This window comes from Erpetoichthys calabaricus, chromosome 7 (assembly GCF_900747795.2).
Source record: "Erpetoichthys calabaricus chromosome 7, fErpCal1.3, whole genome shotgun sequence".
Taxonomy (NCBI): domain Eukaryota; kingdom Metazoa; phylum Chordata; class Cladistia; order Polypteriformes; family Polypteridae; genus Erpetoichthys; species Erpetoichthys calabaricus.
The window spans coordinates 15,764,120-15,782,291 of NC_041400.2; the positions used below are offsets into that span (position 1 = coordinate 15,764,120).

At 40.8% G+C, this 18,172-nt stretch overlaps 1 protein-coding gene across 1 annotated transcript in view; it reads left to right on the top strand.

Annotated features, from left to right (window-relative positions):
• cntfr (ciliary neurotrophic factor receptor) overlaps positions 1 to 18,172 on the top strand; it is a 766,412-nt gene that overhangs the window by 452,939 nt on the left and 295,301 nt on the right. The window contains exon 5 of the mRNA XM_028805014.2: positions 17,050 to 17,283. Within this exon, the coding sequence (XP_028660847.1) occupies positions 17,050 to 17,283 (234 nt within the window). The remainder of the gene's footprint in view (positions 1 to 17,049; positions 17,284 to 18,172) is intronic.

The window sequence follows — 18,172 nt, forward strand, 5'->3', positions numbered from 1 at the left end:
TCTTTCTCCAAATACCCAATCGCCACACAATCAGCTATGTAACAGACGTGAAGCCGTTTGTAAGCTTAGAACACCGATTCTTCAAAACTTTTAAGGAACATTGAAATATCCTCGTAGTACATGTTTAATTATTATATCCGTCTATCTTTCCAGTGTCGCGTCAGCGCAAGAATACAACGCAATGCAGGAACAATCCATGAACTAGCTAGCGCTGCGGCACCGTGTCCTCACATGTTTAATTATTAACAATACAGATTATTTAAATGAAGTTAAAGTTTTATCTGTATAATATAATCAACATATTTTGCTGCATTTCATCTTAAAAATGAATACCGTCATCATATGTAAATACGCGCTTTATAAAGTGGCGCAGGTTGTGCAATATTATAACTGTAGTGCGAGTTTACAGTGAGGTAATTGTACTTATAAGCAAACAGTTCTACAAGGAGCACTTGATGGACTGATTGAGTGCGTTTAGAGTTCTTGGGATGAAACTTTTTCTAAACCGCAAAGTCCATACTGGGAAGTCTCTAAAGCATTTTGCCATGGCTGAGGCAGCGTCTGCTTCATGCTGTATACCGATAATTCTCTTTCCGATCAGCTGCTGCTGTGATTCCCCACTCAGATACAGTGATATAAATACTCCGAGTGGTGCAGTGAGAGTAATATGGAAAAAGATGATCTGCTGTGGCAACCCTTAACGGGAGCAGCTGAAAGAAGAAGAAGATGCAGTGAGAGTAACAACGCTAAAGCAGTTATGGTATTTGGAATACTATGGCTATTTCCTGGACTATTATATTGCTGCAGGTTAATTACAATCAGATGCATTACACTAATAAACAATATACAGTTAGTTTCAGTGTATTTATAAAGCCGCGTCAGGAATGTGGAGCTAAGAAAGAAAGGATGACCACACAGGAACAGTAGCACTGCTTTGATGCTGGGTGCCGCCAGTCTGCAAAACCGAGCAGAGAAATTGCGTACGCCAAGCTTTGAGGTACCATGGAAATGTGCGTGGCTTTACGCCAAGTTTAGGTTTTATACATCGCGATTTGAGCGTGGAAACATTCGTACGCAACATTTCTGTGCATACGCACCGTTTATACATGAGGCCCCTGGTGTTTGGCTTTATATCTAGCTGGGGTTTGATGATATAGCCCCCCCACCACCCCCTCAAATGAGTACTCTGCCCAAATGACAAGAGAAAATGAGAATGACTGGAAGAAAACATACGAAGCAATGGTCTGAACCAGGAGAAGAAAAAAACATCAATTACCAAATTCAAAAAGCAGCGAGACAGGAACAAGGTCAAAAAGGATTGCAGAGTTGAAAATCAGTAAAACATCAAATGTAAGAAGGGTTTTGGTATCTGAGTAGTCGGAAAAGGAAGTGAACTGATGTAAATGTCAGTAACTGTAAAGTATTACACGTCAGTCAGTCAGCCATTTCCAACCCGCTATATAATAACACAGGGTTACAGGGGTCTGCTGGAGCCAATCCCAGCCAGGCAGGAAACAAACCCCGGGCAGGGTGCCAGCCCACCACAGGGCACATACACACACACACCAAGCACACACTATGGACAATTTAGGATCACCAATGCACCTAACCTACATGTCTTTGGACTGTGGGAGGAAACCCACGTAGACACGGGGAGAACATGCAAACTCCACGCAGGGAGGACCCGGGAAGCAAACCCAGGTCTCCTTACTGCGAGGCAGCAGCGCTACCACTGCGCCACCATGCTGCCCAGTATGGAAGTCAAAATGTTAGGTTTGAATACACAGTGGAAGGCCTGAAACTTGAACATACACCTTATGAGAAGGACATAGGAGTCATAGTGGACTCGTCACTATCAACTGCCAGACAGCACCCAGAAGCCATTAAGAAGGCTAACAGAATGTTCAGTTATATAGAGCCTTGATGTGTAGACTACGAGTCCAAGGATCTGCTGAAGCTTTATAACACACTGGTGAGGCCTCATCTGGAGTACTGTGTGCAGTTTTGGTCTCCAGGCTACAAAAAGGACATGGTGGCACGAGAACAGGTCCAGAGAAGAGCGACTAGGCTGATTCCAGGGCTATAGGGGATGAGTTATGAGGAAAAATTAAAAGAGCTGAGCCTTTACAGTTTAAGCAAAAGAGGATTAAGATGTGACCTGATTGAAGTGTTTAAAATTATGAAGGGAATTAGTCCAGTGGATCAAGACTGTGACTTTAAAATGAGTTCATCAAGAACATGGGGACACAATTGGAAACTTGTTAAGGATAAATTTTGCAAAAACATTAGGAAGCTTTTATTTACACAAAGAACGATAGACACTTGGAATAAGTGACCAAGTAGTGTGGTGAACAGTAGGACTTTAGGAACTTTCAAAACTCGACTTGATGTCATTTTAGAAGAATTAAGCAGACAGGACTGGTGGGCTTTGTTGGGCTGAATGGCCTGTTCTTGTCTAGATTATTCTAATGTTTTCATGAACCTAGAATGACAATGTCATCCTGACATTGAAGAGTAAAGAGTGAAGGAAAAAGAAAATAGAGAAGGAAGAGTATTGTGCAGTGTTCTGTGTATTGGGACTGTGTTGTGCCTGTGAGAAACGAGGAAGGCGTTTCCCACGAGGTGAAGAAAATAAAACCATTTGTGTTTTGTTAGTATGCCTCCTGCATCTGTCCGTGTCGGGTTAAGCACTGGTATAGCGCCATCCTTTGTCACATCTGGTATGGCAGGATCTTCCTCCCGTAAATCTATGCTGTATGGCTAGTACCGAGCTTAGATAGGATCCCAGCCCATTATAGAGCACACACATACTCGTTTATAATGGGTCAACTAACCTTGTATTCATGTCTTTAAGATGTAAGCAGAGCCCAAAGCACTTGGAGAAAACTCTAAAAAAAGCCTGTGACAGTGAACACATATCCTCAAAGACTACCTACTGAAACCACCATGGCACCTACACCACTCTGTTAAACTTAATAACCTAATTTTAGGCCTGCTTTATCCTTAATATAAATCCTATATGGTATGCAAATAGTCACCTTCAGGTTTTACCACATAGAAAATAGCTTTGATAACTAAATGGCAGTAATTTGCATTGCTTTAAATGTAAAGTACAGAATTTGAATAGCACTAATAATGAAAATTGTATACCTATTACACCTTTTTTCATACTGACAAGGTGCCAAACTGCCTGGATTTTTTTGCTGAAAATATCATTTTTTTTCATTTCTTTTATCGAGAGGTTATGTTATTCTCATGTTGTGTAATTCCACTGCGGTGGGTTGGCACCCTGCCCAGGATTGTTTCCTGCCTTGTGCCCTGTGTTGGCTGGGATTGGCTCCAGCAACCCCCCGTGACCCTGTGTTCGGATTCAGCGGGTTGGAAAATGGATGGATGGATGGATGGATGGATGTGTAATTCCAGCCCTTTACATAAGCAAGAGATGACAATATTAGAATTTTCAGTGTGCCCCTTTAAATTCAAATATACTGTATAAACAGGTATTTTTAAAGAAGTCATACATGATTATAACAATAAATGAAGATAATAGAAAGTGAGATTTGATCACACTCTGTGGATATCATTGTGAAAAATATGCATCCATCTACTCATTTTTCAACCTTACGGGCAATGATGGAACCAGCGCTGGATGGGACACGAGACTACGGCAGAGAACAATGCAAACACACTCAATGGGTTAATTCGAGTTACCAATTTACCTAAAATTCTGGTCTTTGGTGATTTAAAAGGAAACTGGATGACCCAAAAGAAAACTGACATGAACTTGGAGGAACAATTGAACTCCATGCAAACAGGGACTTGGTGATGAACTGAATCGGAGTCCATGGGGATGTGAAGCAACAGTGTTAACCATTGTTAAAAACAAAGCGAGAACCTGCCAATGAATATCATTTAAATGTTATGACAAAATAAATTCTACATCAGCTGGTAGCTTCAGAACAAGTGTCATGAAAATGATATCTGGCAGGAGATGAGAGGGAAAATTGTTCTTTTTAAACATCCAGACGGTTTTGTTTAAAGCAGCTTTAAACCAAAGCATCATAAATAGATGCAGGGCTGTGACATTCCTCCTGGCGTCTACAAATCAAAACATCAAATCCAAACAGAGCTTCCTTCAGAGCTTTTGTATCAGTTGGTCTTCCCAAAGAGATAAATATATTGTGATGGACGGCAATGGTAGCTACCCGGCCAGGAGGCTGATATACCAGAAGGATCAGGGGAACAGATGTGCACAGGACACTGCCTCCCCCAAAGTGCTAGAGAGCAGCCCCCCTGGGTTGCTGTGGCTCTATGGATTCCTGCAGGTCTCCATGGGAGTTGGAATTCGGGACAGTCTTGTTCGGTTCTGTGGGGGCTGCCGGGGGAGCTGCAGAGCCCTACATTGGGCTTCCACCACACCCAGGAGTGATTCCAGATCTGGCTAACGAGCCAGGAGCAGCATGAAAGGAGCCACCTGACTTCACTCAGGGAGCCAGAGTTGTGAGGAAGAGGAACGAAGATTACCAGAGGAGGAGTGAAGGCAGAACAAAGAAGAGAAAGGAAGAAAGAAGGACTGTGTGTTGTGTTATTGGTGCTTCTACTGTGTTGTGCAGTGGGAAACAAAAGTAAAATCATATATACGTATATATATATATATATATATATATATATATATATATATATATATATAGTGACAGTAGATGGCACTAACCCATTTCAAACAGACATGGGAGGCACACTACTAAATCAAAATGCTTTTATTTTTCTTCGCTTTTGTGAAACGTCTTCCCCATTCCCACGAGACCACAACACAGTCCAAAGCACAAATCCAAATCAAAATACTTCTCTTCTTCACTCTCTATCTTCACCACTCCTCTCCGGCAAGCTTAGTCCCTCTCCTCCTGACTCTGGCTCCCAGACTGGTGGCTGCTGGCTCCTTTTATAGCCCACCCGGAAGTGCCCGGAAGACCTATTTCCGGCTGCACCTCCAGGTGTGGTGGAAGAACTGCCCACATGGGCTCAGGAACAACTCCAGCACCCCCTGGTGGCACCCCTCAGATCCCAACAGGGTTGTAGAGAACTTCATCTCCCATGAAGCCCTGCAGGAATCTGAGGCACCACTGCCACCCAAGGAGCTGAGGACTGCTGTCCTCACAGGTGGCGCAGTGGTAGTGCTGCTGCTTTGCAGTAAGGAGACTGTGGAAGATTGTGGGTTCGGTTCCTCCCTGTGTGGATAGCGCTTTGAGTACTGAGAAAAGCGCTATATAAATGTAATGAATTATTATTATTATTATTATTATCTAGCATCATAGAGGAGGTACTGTCCTGACCAGGCTTGCTCCCCCGGTCCATATATATATATATATATATATATATATATATATATATATAGAGAGAGAGAGAGAGAGAGAGAGAGTGCAAACATGACAGATGGCCCACATCCTTGCCTTCCCTGCAGTGAGCAGACTTTGGGTACTTACAGTCATTCCCCCCAGGTTCAGCTCCCTGTCAGTGCATACCTTTGTTTCATCGATTTTTAGGTGAACGTCTTTGAAGAGGTCTAGTAGTGCATCTCCCACAAAATGTTCTGCCTGCCCATGTGGATCCCAGTCCCAGACATGTTAGGCAGTGGCCAGCTGCCGTCCTTTTCTTTGGTATATTCGCCAAGTCTTTCTGAAGGTGTTGTGGAAAAAACTTTCCTCCATTTTCAAAGAAGTCATTCACAGAGACCTGAAGAGAACGCCAAACAATTCTTTATTTGCACATAGATATGCACAAATGTCTCAGTCCACAGCATGAGCTATCAGTTAAACAATTCATTCCATTTCATACGTGTCTATTACCATTACCTTACCTAATACATCATGTCATCTCACTCCTTAATATGCAGAATTTTATCATTTTAAGCAATCAACTACAGCCACCAGCAACTTTGTATACAGTACATGTCGATTCTTCCATTATTCTAAACATTTATTTTGTCTTTTTTCTCTTTCTTCATCATGTAAAGCACTTTTAGCTACATTGTTTGTATGAAAATGTGCTATAGAAACAAATGTTGTTGTTGTTGTCCTATGGCTTTTCCCATTGATCTTATCACAGCTTCACAATAGGAGTGTTTGGGCTTTCTCTCTAGTTTGTTCTCATTTTGTAAGGGTGGGTTCATTACTTATTTACTTCATTTTAACCTTAGTAATTATGTTGGTGGCTGCTGTAAGATGAGGCAGACCTCACATGCTCAGGCATTAAGCCACGTTTAGTTAACCCTTTAGTTCCCTTCAGTCCTGTTTCTTATGTTTTAGTTATTCATTGTGTAAAATAAGCACAAAAACACTGTCAAAGGTTTTGGGGGGGGGGTGATTCCCCCATATAATGTCGCACAGAATAAAAAAGGAAATGATGTCTTTACAGACAGTTCAAAATGGAACTGGCACAAAAGAAAATGAGGGTAGTTATATATAGGTGGGTCTGCAGGAAGTGTTGTTATGAAGAGGCGTGATCTTGAGGGTTATAACCGGAAGTGATGTTACTGGGTGGTTTCTTCTGTTGTTGTTAAGACGAGTTAAAGGGCAGCGCCAACCCCCGGTTCGGTGGGTAACTGCACCTATTTGAGCCCATAAACTGTCTCCCAAGTGCACAAGTGTGACAATTGTTACAACTTCATTTAAGTATATGCTGTAAATTGTAAAAAATTATATACTAACTAAAAATTCCATAAAGGATATGTACCACCCGTATTTTCTGGACTGATTTTTTGCTCATCTCTAAAGTGGTTTTGGCCCTGTTTTATGTCAGTGATTTGTTGTTCTGGGTGTTTGGCCAAAACAAATTTACTTTGCAGATTCCTGTAATTGCACAGCCAGGAAAATCCTGCCGACTCTGCCAGTTCTGAACACTAAGGGACACCACCAAAACCCGAACACCAGACAAAACTCTGCAGCACACAGTTCCAGTTTAAAATATAGATACAGTAATCCCTCCTCCATCGCGGGGGTTGCGTTCCAGAGCCACCCGCGAAATAAGAAAATCCGCGAAGTAGAAACCATATGTTTATATGGTTATTTTTATATTGTCATGCTTGGGTCACAGATTTGCGCAGAAACACAGGAGGTTGTAGAGAGACAGGAACGTTATTCAAACACTGCAAACAAACATTTGTCTCTTTTTCAAAAGTTTAAACTGTGCTCCATGACAAGACAAAGATGACAGTTCAGTCTCACAATTAAAAGAATGCAAACATATCTTCTTCTTCAAAGGAGCAAACAAATCAATAGGGCTGTTTGGCTTTTAAGTATGCGAAGCACCGAGGCACAAAGCTGTTGAAGGCGGCAGCTCACACCCCCTCTGTCAGGAGCAGACAGAGAGAGAGATAGAGAGAGACAGATAAAAAAATCAATACGTGCCCTTCGTGCTTTTAAGTATGTGAAGCACCGTGCAGCATGTCACTTCACGAAGCAGCTGCACAGAAGGTAGCCAACGTGAAGATAATCTTTCAGCATTTTTAGACGAGCGTCCGTATCGTCTAGGTGTGCGAACAGCCCCCCTGCTCAATCCCCCTACGTCAGGATCAGAGAAAGTCAGCACAAGAGAGAGAGAGAGAGAGAGAGAGAGAGAGAGAGAAAAGTAAGCTGGGTAGTTTCTCAGCCATCTGCCAATAGCGTCCCTTGTATGAAATCAACTGGGCAAACCAACTGAGGAAGCATGTACCAGAAATTAAAAGACCCATTGTCCGCAGAAATCCGCGAACCAGCAAAAAATCCGCGATATATATTTAAATATGCTTACATATAAAATCCGAGATAGAGTGAAGCCGCGAAAGGCGAAGCGCGATATAGCGAGGGATCACTGTATTCATAAGACAAAGACGCCTTTCCAGTCTTTGAGTCAGTCTAACACACTGCCATGCTATAGCAGTAATTCTTTTCCATCTCCTTCCACTCCTCCTTGACGAGTGTTGTCTACTGCCTCCCGAATCTGACTTGCCTGTATGAGGCTGAGAGGTTCCTTTTATGTTGGACCCTGGGTTACTGTCGGTGCCATGAATATTGCATGTCAGAATCATTTCAAGTCCATATGGAAGATGCATGAAACAAGAAGATTCTCTTTCCATGGCAGCCCCTGGGAACACCCAAAAACCCTGACAGAATCACCCTTCCTCACTACAGTTCACAGGTAGCCATGTTAGGAGCAAGTCATAAGAATACTGTCACCTCTCATGCTTGTGAATGAATTGTACTCAATGTCTAACCTCCCCCAGCCCATCTATTAATCTGTCATCCTGACTGACAAAGGAATTTAGGATCATGCCAGGCAGGTTGTACTTCCACTCCTGTGATGCTTCCATTACAGCGGCCTAACCAGATAGAGAGTTGTCCTCAGGACAGTCCATCCTTTCCAGCAGTTCAATTCAGGGAGCTAGAGCACTGGAAAGCATGAAGTCCAACAGATGATCCTCTCATCTGCACACTCACACAGGTCCAATTTAGAATCTTCTAATGACCTAATCCATGTGTCATTGGGGATGTTGGGGGAGTGCACAGTGGAAAACACAAACAGAGAAAAAAATTGAATTTGAACTAAAGACACTGTTTTCATGAGATCTACTGTGCAACACGCCAATTCTGTCGACAGCCATTAATGCCTTACAACATCATTTGCAAAAAATAATCAACCCAGTAAACTATTAATACGTTGCACTGCTGATTTGTCTATTGGAAGCATCAGGAAAAAAAAGTGACCTGAGCAGAGGTGCACCCAAACTTGGATTCTGCACTATGACAATGCACCTGCACACGCTGCGTTGCCAATCAGAGATCTGACCAAAAAACAATGCTGCTGTTGTTTCGTTCCCCCTATATTCATCATATTATATTCCCTGTGACTACTTTTTATTCGCAAAATTAAAATTGACGATTTCATGGAAAAAATCCATAAGAAAATGCATGGAGTTCTAGACATGGTGACATAGGATGAGTACATGAAATATTTCCAGGAATAGACGATTTCATCGAAAAAATGCAGGAGAAAATGCATGGAGCTTTAGTTATGGTGACATAAGATGAGTACATGAAATATTTCCAGGAATGGACAATTTCATGGAAAAAATCCAGGAGAAAACGCATGGATTTCTAAACATGGTGACATAGGATGAGTATAAGAAATATTTCCAGGAATGGATGATTTCATGGAAAAAATCCAGGAGAAAACACATGGAGCACTAGACATGGTGACATAGAATGAGTACATGAAATGTTTCCAGGAATAGACAATTTCATGGAAAAAATGCAGGAGAAAACACATGGAGCTCTAGACATGGTGACATAGGACAAATACATGAAATATTTCCAGGAATGGACAATTTCATGGAAAAAATCCAGCAGAAAATGCATGGAGTTCTAGACATGGTGACATAGGATGAGTATAAGAAATATTTCCAGGAATAGGTGATTTCATGGAAAAAATCCAGGAGAAAACGCATGGAGCTCTAGACATGGTGACATAGGATAAGTATATGAAATATTTCTAGGAATGGATAATCTCATGGAAAAAATCCAGGAGAAAACGCATGGATTTCTAAAAATGGTGACATAGGATGAGTATAAGAAATATTTCCAGGAATGGATGATTTCATGGAAAAAATCCAGGAGAAAACACACGGAGCTCTAGACATGGTGACATAGGATAAGTACAAGAAATATTTCCAGGAATGGACAATTTCATGAAAAAAATCCAGAAGAAAACGCATGGAGCTCTAGACACGGTGAATGTTTCCAGGAATGGAAAAAATGCTGGGACAAGTGAATTGCATCTCAATGAGACGTTTTGAAAATGACTAAAAGAGAATTGCCGCAAGTTTAATTGTAAACTTTGTGATGGTCGAGGGAAGAAGGGTCGATAAACCAAAACCCAAATGGGGTGCCAACACGGTCCTCCCCATTTAGTAACTGTTCTTTTTAAACAAAAAGAACGCACAATGGTGTGAAATAACATCATAGCAGCTGTCATGTAACAAAGTGGCCTCGATTGTCAGGCTTCTGCCGGTAAGACACACACACTCTCGTAATGAGGCTCTCACTCAGGATAGTCTCCTGGGTCAAAGATGCCTCCATTTTAAAGCCCTGTGACTGTAAGGGTCGGGGTTAATTGCCTTTACTGGGTGTTTTCTCTGGGCTGTGAAGGAAGAAAATGACAAGACTGTTAACGGCAGCGCCCCCTCTCGGGCCAAGGTGGTACTACATACCTGGGAAGAGCTTGGATGGTGATCCTCAGACGTGCATGCGTGACAACTTTTAACAATTCTTAGAATTTTTGGGCCCCCCTCGTATGTTGATTGATGTCAGTTTAAGACATCACACACTTTGTGTGAGGATGAAGGGATTGCCAATGCTGGCTACTATTTAGCAAATACCTTGTAATTATTATTAGGAACTGAGATCTTGTATGCTTTGTCACATCTATAGGAAATGCCACATCACCTTCACACCTCCCTTAATGAGCTAAATGAGTCAAAAGTTGTTAACGAGGCAGATCTTACAAGCTGCTGACTCAGACAAATGTCTTTTCCATTTTCACTTTTTCTGTTTTTTTTTTTGTGTAGCGTTTGAGTGTCTGAGGCCAATAAATTCAGTTTGGTTTCTTTCAGGAAATTATGTGTAAGGACCAAAGGTTTAACAAGCCATTGCTTGTTCTGAGATAAGAGAATGTGAAAGATTTGAAAGAGATGAATATCTGAGAAGCTACACATACAGGGAAGATGATGCATGGGCCGCGTAAGCCGTGCTGTTTAAAGATACAGCAGACAGACAAACAAAATATTCCGCAGACGTCTCAAAGAAGAAATCTGCGCTGACCGACCATATATCATAGAGTGAGTTTACTGTTACATGTATTTATAGCTATGTGGCATCTGTTGACATACTTGGGGTAAAGTTATATATGGTGGGTGACTAGACAAGGAATCAGCATTTTTAAAATAAGCCTTTCAAAATATCTTAAATGTGTGGAAAGGATTTACCTGCAACAATTCTAAAGCCTGTGTTAGGATATAGCGGGTTGGACTTGACTGAAACGTTAATAAATGGGGAGGCAGTGAGGACAGAAATGACAGAATGTTGCAACCCAGGTTTATATTTTTACCTCACAATTTCATCAGATCTAACAGTTATTAAACAGTACATAATCAAGTGAGGGTGAAGCCTGTCCTGGCAGAGCTAGACGGAGCATGCACATTAATTCATGTCTCGCCTACGTAAGAGATTCTAATTCACCTGAAGCCTTATTTACACTGGATTAGCTGTACAACAGAAGGTGGGCTAAAATAATTATTACATAAGGACCTCTGTAATTTGTAAATCCTATTCGGACGGGATTAGTTTTACACCCGGGAGTGTGGTGAAATCAGTGCTTTTAGTGGGCCGGTACACATCAGCAACCAGTAGCGGCATTTCCCCATTCTTGCCTTATGACAGGTAGTTAATGGATTTGGACTGGTAGGTACTATCAATTGGGTTTACGTTAGCCTCTTTTATTTATAAGAACAATATGTCCATTTGCATCTCCAAGAGGGACTCTAATCCCCCTGCTTTTCAATATAAATTGAGCAAGCCTGTGGTCTTCATGGGGATTACCCCCCCCTTTCCCTGTCCTGTTGTTCAGCATGCACAACAAGGAGTATCAGCAGTTCTAGTTTTCCACTTCTGGCACCGTGCAAACCAATTAATACCAGTGGACCTGTGTGATTTTAGTCTCATGCGGAATTGCTTGAATAACGTAATGTTGATTTGGGTGTCAATAGTTTAACTTGGGGTTTATTTTTTATCCATACTTTTTTTTTTGGCATGTAAAAGATCAGTAATCTTGACTGAGATGTGAATGTGCATAAAGAACAAGGACGCCTCACGCCTGGACAAACTGGTGAGGAAGGCTGGCTCTATTGTAGGCACGGAGCTGGACAGTTTGACATCCGTGGCAGAGCAATGGGCGCTGAGCAGACTCCTGTCAATCATGGAGAATCCACCGCATCCACTGAACAGGATCATCTCCAGACAGAGGAGCAGCTTCAGCGACAGACTGCTGTCACCGTCCTGCTCCACTGATAGACTGAGGAGATTGTTCCTCCGCCACACTATGCGACTCTTCAATTCCACTCGGGGGGGTAAACGTTAACATTATACAAAGTTATTGTCTGTTATATCTGCATTTTTATCACTCTTTTATTTAATTTTTTTTTTATCAGTACAGTGAACCCTCATTTATCACGGTTAATCCGTTCCAGACTCTACCGCGATAAATGAATTTTCGCGAAGTAGGATTCTTTATTTATAAATCGAATATTTTCACAGTTAGAGTACAGAAAACCTGTTTACGACCTTCTAAATACGTTTTTTAACATTATTAGAGCCCTCTAGACATGAAATAACACCATTTAGTCACCATTACACTCGTATTACCCAATATAAGAGACAAAATAAGAGAAAATAAGACATATTAGATGTTACAAATATCATATTATTATTATTGTACTGTACATTTAATTACACACACACACAGTTCTTACACACAACCACTAACCTATGAAGGCACAAGCTCAGTAGGAGAGTCTTCAGGTTGTAAGCTGGAGCGCTGATCGCACCCTCAGAGGACACAGACGCCCCTGGGAAAACCCCTGAAACAGCTGACAGTCTACCTTCACATTGCTCCTTACCCTTCTTACTTGCGCTATAACGCGCGATAAACCTCTCACGTGGTACTCTGCTTACTTAAAAGTATTGTGCAGCGCCTCTCAGCTTTGGAATTGGTTGTTTTGTTTCTCTCTCTCTCTCAGACATTCTCTGCTCCTGGCGGAACTGTCATCTCTTACTTATCATGGAGCACGTTTAAACTTTTGAAAAGAGACAAATGTTTGTTTGCAGTGCTTTGAATAAAGTTCTTTTTTTTCTACAACCTCCTGTGTCTCTGTGCAAATCTGTGATCCAAGCGTGACAAGGTGGTGCAGTATCTTCAGCAGATGCATCGTTGTCTTCTTCCGCTGAAGGAGTACTAGGAGTAGGCAGTGGGTGTCTGGGTGTGCGGCTGAAGAACATCTTGATAGGCAGTTGCTGGCGCTGTCTTTTCATATGCGTGAGGAGGCTTTTGTAGGGTATTGCCATCTTTGATCATATCCAAGAGTTTCACCTTCTCCTGGATGGTAAGCATCTTCCTCCGGCGCTTAGTTTCATTGTCAGAAGGCTTAGAAAAAGCAGCACCAAATTAACATCATTTTGGACAAAAATTTTTAAGTGCCTTTCAGACAGCCTTGGGGTCACAATCCCTCCTAATCCACTAACAGCTGTGTTCGGTGTTCTTCCAGACGGACTTGAAGTGGAAAAGGACAAGCAAACGGTGACTGCATTCACTACACTTTTGGCACGCAGACTCATTCTGTTAAATTTGAAGAATCCTAAGTCTCCTCTGATAAGTCAGTGGGAAACCGATGTTTTATATTATTTGAAATTGGAAAAAATCAAATTCTCAGTTAGAGGATCTGTACAAAATTTTTTCAAAACCTGGCAGGATCTGATCAATATTATTTTAGAATAAGAGAAATAACTATTACCGCATTTAACTCCCTTCTCTATCTTTTATTTACATATATATTTATTTCTCCCTTTCCTTTGCTTAATGTTGTCTTATTAAAAAGCCCTAAGCAATTCTCCTTTAGCTAAGCTCTCCTTCTCAGGGGTGGGGTTTGATTTGTTTTTAATTTGTTTGGTTATAAATTGATCTGTTTGTATGGAATGATTACAATAAAAATTAATAAAATATAATAAAAAAGAAAAAGAAAAAAAAAAAAAAAGAAAAAGCAGCACGTTTAGGAGCCATCGTGGGGCTTAGATAAAAGTTCTCAGAAAGCGCACGCGTAGTGACGTAAGCGTGTATGAGAAAAAATCGCGATAGAGTGAAGCCGCGAAAGACGAAGCCTGATATAGTGAGGGATCACTGTATGCTGCTGCTGGAGTATGTGAATTTCACCTTGGGATTAATAAAGTATTTTTGAGTAAAGAAGAATAATTTGGACAAAATTAAAAAATTCAGACGTGAGCGTCAGCAGGCTTTGTGCCCTAGGAACCAAGTTACCCGAACTATTTTATAACATTTCAGTAATAATTTATTATTTATGCTGATCTTTCTGATCATAAAATAGATCTATCTATCTATCTATCTATCTATCTATCTATCTATCTATCTATCTATCTATCTATCTATCTATCTATCTATCTATCTATCTATCTATCTATCTATCTATCTATCTGTCAGACGGGACTAAAATTATAGAGGTCCTCTGATAATAATTACTTTACCCCACCTTCTGGTGTAAAACTAATCCTGTCCGAATAAAGCTTAATAGATGCATCTTTGGGATGTGGAGTGTAAGCCAGCGTGCCAGCAGAAAAACATATGCAGGCAAAAGAAAATGTAATTGTTGATTTTATATTGGTCCACTATACTATACAGGATTCAAAATGAGGACAGTAGAGGGTCAGTTTACGGTTGGGAGACAAAGTCAGAGAGGTGAGATTGCATTGGTTTGGACCTGTGCAGAAGAGAGATGCTGGGTATAATGAGAGAAGGGTGCTAAAGATAGAGCTGCCAGGCAAGAGGAACAGAGGAAGGCCTAAGAGAAGGTTTATGGATGTGGTGAGAGAGGACATGCAGGTGATCGGTGTGACAGAGCAAGATGACGAGGACAGAAAGATATGGAACGAGATGATCCGCTGTGGCGACTCCTAACAGGAGCAGCCAAAAAAATAAAAAGTTTATAAATGATCAATTTTGCATATAATTTACAGATTAGCTGCTGTTAAGGCGACATGAAATAAATCTTTGTCACCCCATTGTATTCTTTGAAATAAAGGTGGCGGGGCATTTCTGTAATTGATTGCCCTTCAAAACTGAGGTCTGCCCAGCAACTGGCAATGCCATTTTTTCCTGACAAGATTATGCCATTTACTTAATTAAGCCCGAATTAAACATTTATGATATTCACGTCCTGCTAATTTGTCAGAAGAATGGCACTTTCTTTTTAACATGGTGATATTTAAATAATAGCATGCATTATGCACTAGATCGAATGAAATTTTATATTGTATTATTGCAGCGTAGAGCGTGCATTCTAATTTTTTAAATAGAGGCTTTTGTCATTTTTTTAATTATTGAGCTAAACATTTATTAAACTATATGACATACTTTTATTTAAATTATTTGTGTCTTCTAAAGTTACTGGAATAAAATTTGCTTTTTAAATGAACTCCTTCCACTTAGTGTAGTGTAAGGTCTCAAATGTCAAACAGTCCATTCTACATTTTATCGCAGACTATAATGGATTAATGCATGTATTTTCAAACAAAATACGAAGTATGCCAAACTTTGAATGCAATAATTGTCTCAGTTGTATTTTCTTGGTTGCCTCTATTACTCATTTTATTCTCCTTCTATTTGAAGAAAAATTTATGAATGCTATCAGTAATTGCAGCACCACAGTTGAAAAGCAATAAGGCTTCTTTTGTTCTGACATTAAAATGTCAATATTCTGATACTGCCGCTGTAAATTTTCCTGCTAATTACATACTGCAGAGAATCGTGCGAGTCTAGTCTGAAATTGTTGTTTCTCTCCATCATAAAATGCAAACAGACCGTTTTCTTAATGCATTATAAATGGAAATTATATTACTGGAAACTCCGTGGGCTTGTATGACAACAAATGAATGGAGAATTACGTTCGGCTTGTTAAAGGGAAGGTGGGCAGGATTGCAGTGGTTTTGTGCTCCTGCCTCGTGGACCTGGTATCCTGGCTTTAAATAATCGACACATTCTCCCTGTGTCTCTGTATGGAGATATATTTTGGAATAAATGAAGTAAATAAATAAATATGCATTTAAATAAAAGTACTGTGAAATGGGACAATAAATCAACTTGAAAAGTTCTCTTAGACTTTCTGTGCCCGACAATTAGGAAAACAGGCTGGCTGAAATTCAGACTGTACCTCTCCATATCCACAAGAACATTGCAACATTGAAAAGCAGTGTCAGGGCAATGCTTGCCAACTATTGTTGGCCACGGAAACGAGAAGCAGCAGATGCGGAGTATAAATGAAAATCAGCAGTAAAACATTTTTAGCTCAATTGAATGAATGCATTATGTCAGCACCATTAAGCGAGTAAACACACTAAATTTGGTAAAAGTTAATTTCTTGTTTCTTCACATTCTTACGTGATACAGCCAATTGGAAATTATATTTGTGTTTAAAAACCCCAAAGGAAATGGGGTTGTTTGAAGGGGTTTCTCATAATCACCAAAAATTTTTCAGAAGTTGAACTTATTCAAAAATTTTGTTGTGCAGTGTCATGTGAAAAATTAAAAAGATTGAACTGTTAAAGAATGATTTGAATGCTAAAGCATGTCACTTGGTGGTCGATTGGTTAGCACTGCTGTATGCAGGGGACCTCTGCTTTGAGTATGGACCACCCAAATATTACTCGTGTGAATTTTGCCCATTTCCTTTGGGGTTTTTACATTTGATACCCTGGCTTGTCCCAAGGGTGAGGGTGTGTAGGCGTGTATGTGCCCTGGCACTCTGGTTCCTGCCTTGCACTCTTACTGTATTAAAGATGTTTGAATGTGGTTGGGTGGATAATGTTGACAGTGCTGTTCAGCGTTTAGTTAAGTGGCAAGTGAGTAGACATTGTGACTTAAAAGGAAAGTCTGGTGAACAATCAATATAAAAAGAAAACTCTGTTTAATAATAACAGGAACAACATGCAGGTTATTTTCTGAAAAAGCCGAGCTCTGCAAAGACTGAAAATGTGTCAGATGTAATCCTCATTCCTGTCGGTTATAGACCTAATGTAACACGACACAATCAATAAGCAGCCAAGTCTAAGAGAAGCCGATGTGTTGCCCTGTTTACATCAATCCTCAATATCACAGCATTGATTTTGTTGAAATGTCTGCCCACAGCCAAAAATCTAAATGTTGAAATACTTTCTTCTTCCTCTTTTCTTTATCACACAGGCGCAAGGATCCAGTATGAGAAAATTGGCAGTGACGTGACCATGCAGTGTGGCACCCTGGGAAGCGAGGCCTCGGTAACGTGGAAGGTGAACGGCACTGACGTGGAGAACAGAAGAGAGGATGATGGCCCCAGACTTGCCCTGAAGCAGGTGGACTTAAGTGTGAATGGGCTGTATAGCTGCTTCCAGAACCCTACAGGAGAACTCAAGGATCAAATCATACTCCGAGTCGGAAGTGAGTAATCCAAATATAATGCTTCCCTTGGCGGCTGTCTTTTCCATTTTTATTAAATATCATCCAGTTCTCTCCGGAAAGCACACAATTGCAGGTGCACCATTTCTCAGCACTGCTTTTTTTTTTTTACCCCTTCACATTTCCCAGGGGAAAACTCTGGAATTTCTGTTCTGTGAATATGCTAAACAATTTTAGGTGCATATTTTGAAAAATTGCAAAGAAAATACAAAAGGAAATACGTGCATCCAAAAATATAATTTCCCGTTGGGTATCCAAAATGCTCCTAAGAATGATAAATTTTTCAGAATACATTTCTGGTGCCGTGTTACGAATTCTGAGCCAAACTTTTCCAGTTACATTTTTAGTAGGATCAGTTCAAATGGTAAACCCAGCCTTATTTTTAAATGTAATCTTTAATTATAAACAGTTGGGCTTGGGGTACTTAAGAAGGGCTACTCAGCCCGTGTATAATCACAGTGAGAGCTGTGTCCGCAAACTCAGAAAAGCATCACCAGTGTTCCCAGTGGGTGTGGGCTGTGCTTGGTCTCCTGTGTGGTTTGTGATTTTCATGGATGGGATATCAAGGCGGTGGCCTTAAGAATCGCATCACAGCTTTTGCAGATGACGAGATCCTGTTGGCTTCATCGAACTGTGAACCCCAGCATGTATTGGGACAGTTTGTGACTGAGTGTGAAGTGGCAGCACCTCCAAATCTGAGGACATATTGATCAGTAGGATAAGGGTGGACTGTCCTCTTCAAGTAGGAGGAGAGTTAAGGAGTTGAAATATCTCCAGGTCTTGTTCATAAGTGAAAGGGAAAAGGATAGTGAGAGTGGCAGACGGATTGGGGCGCAGTTATGCGGATGTTGTACCAATCTGTAGTGGTGAA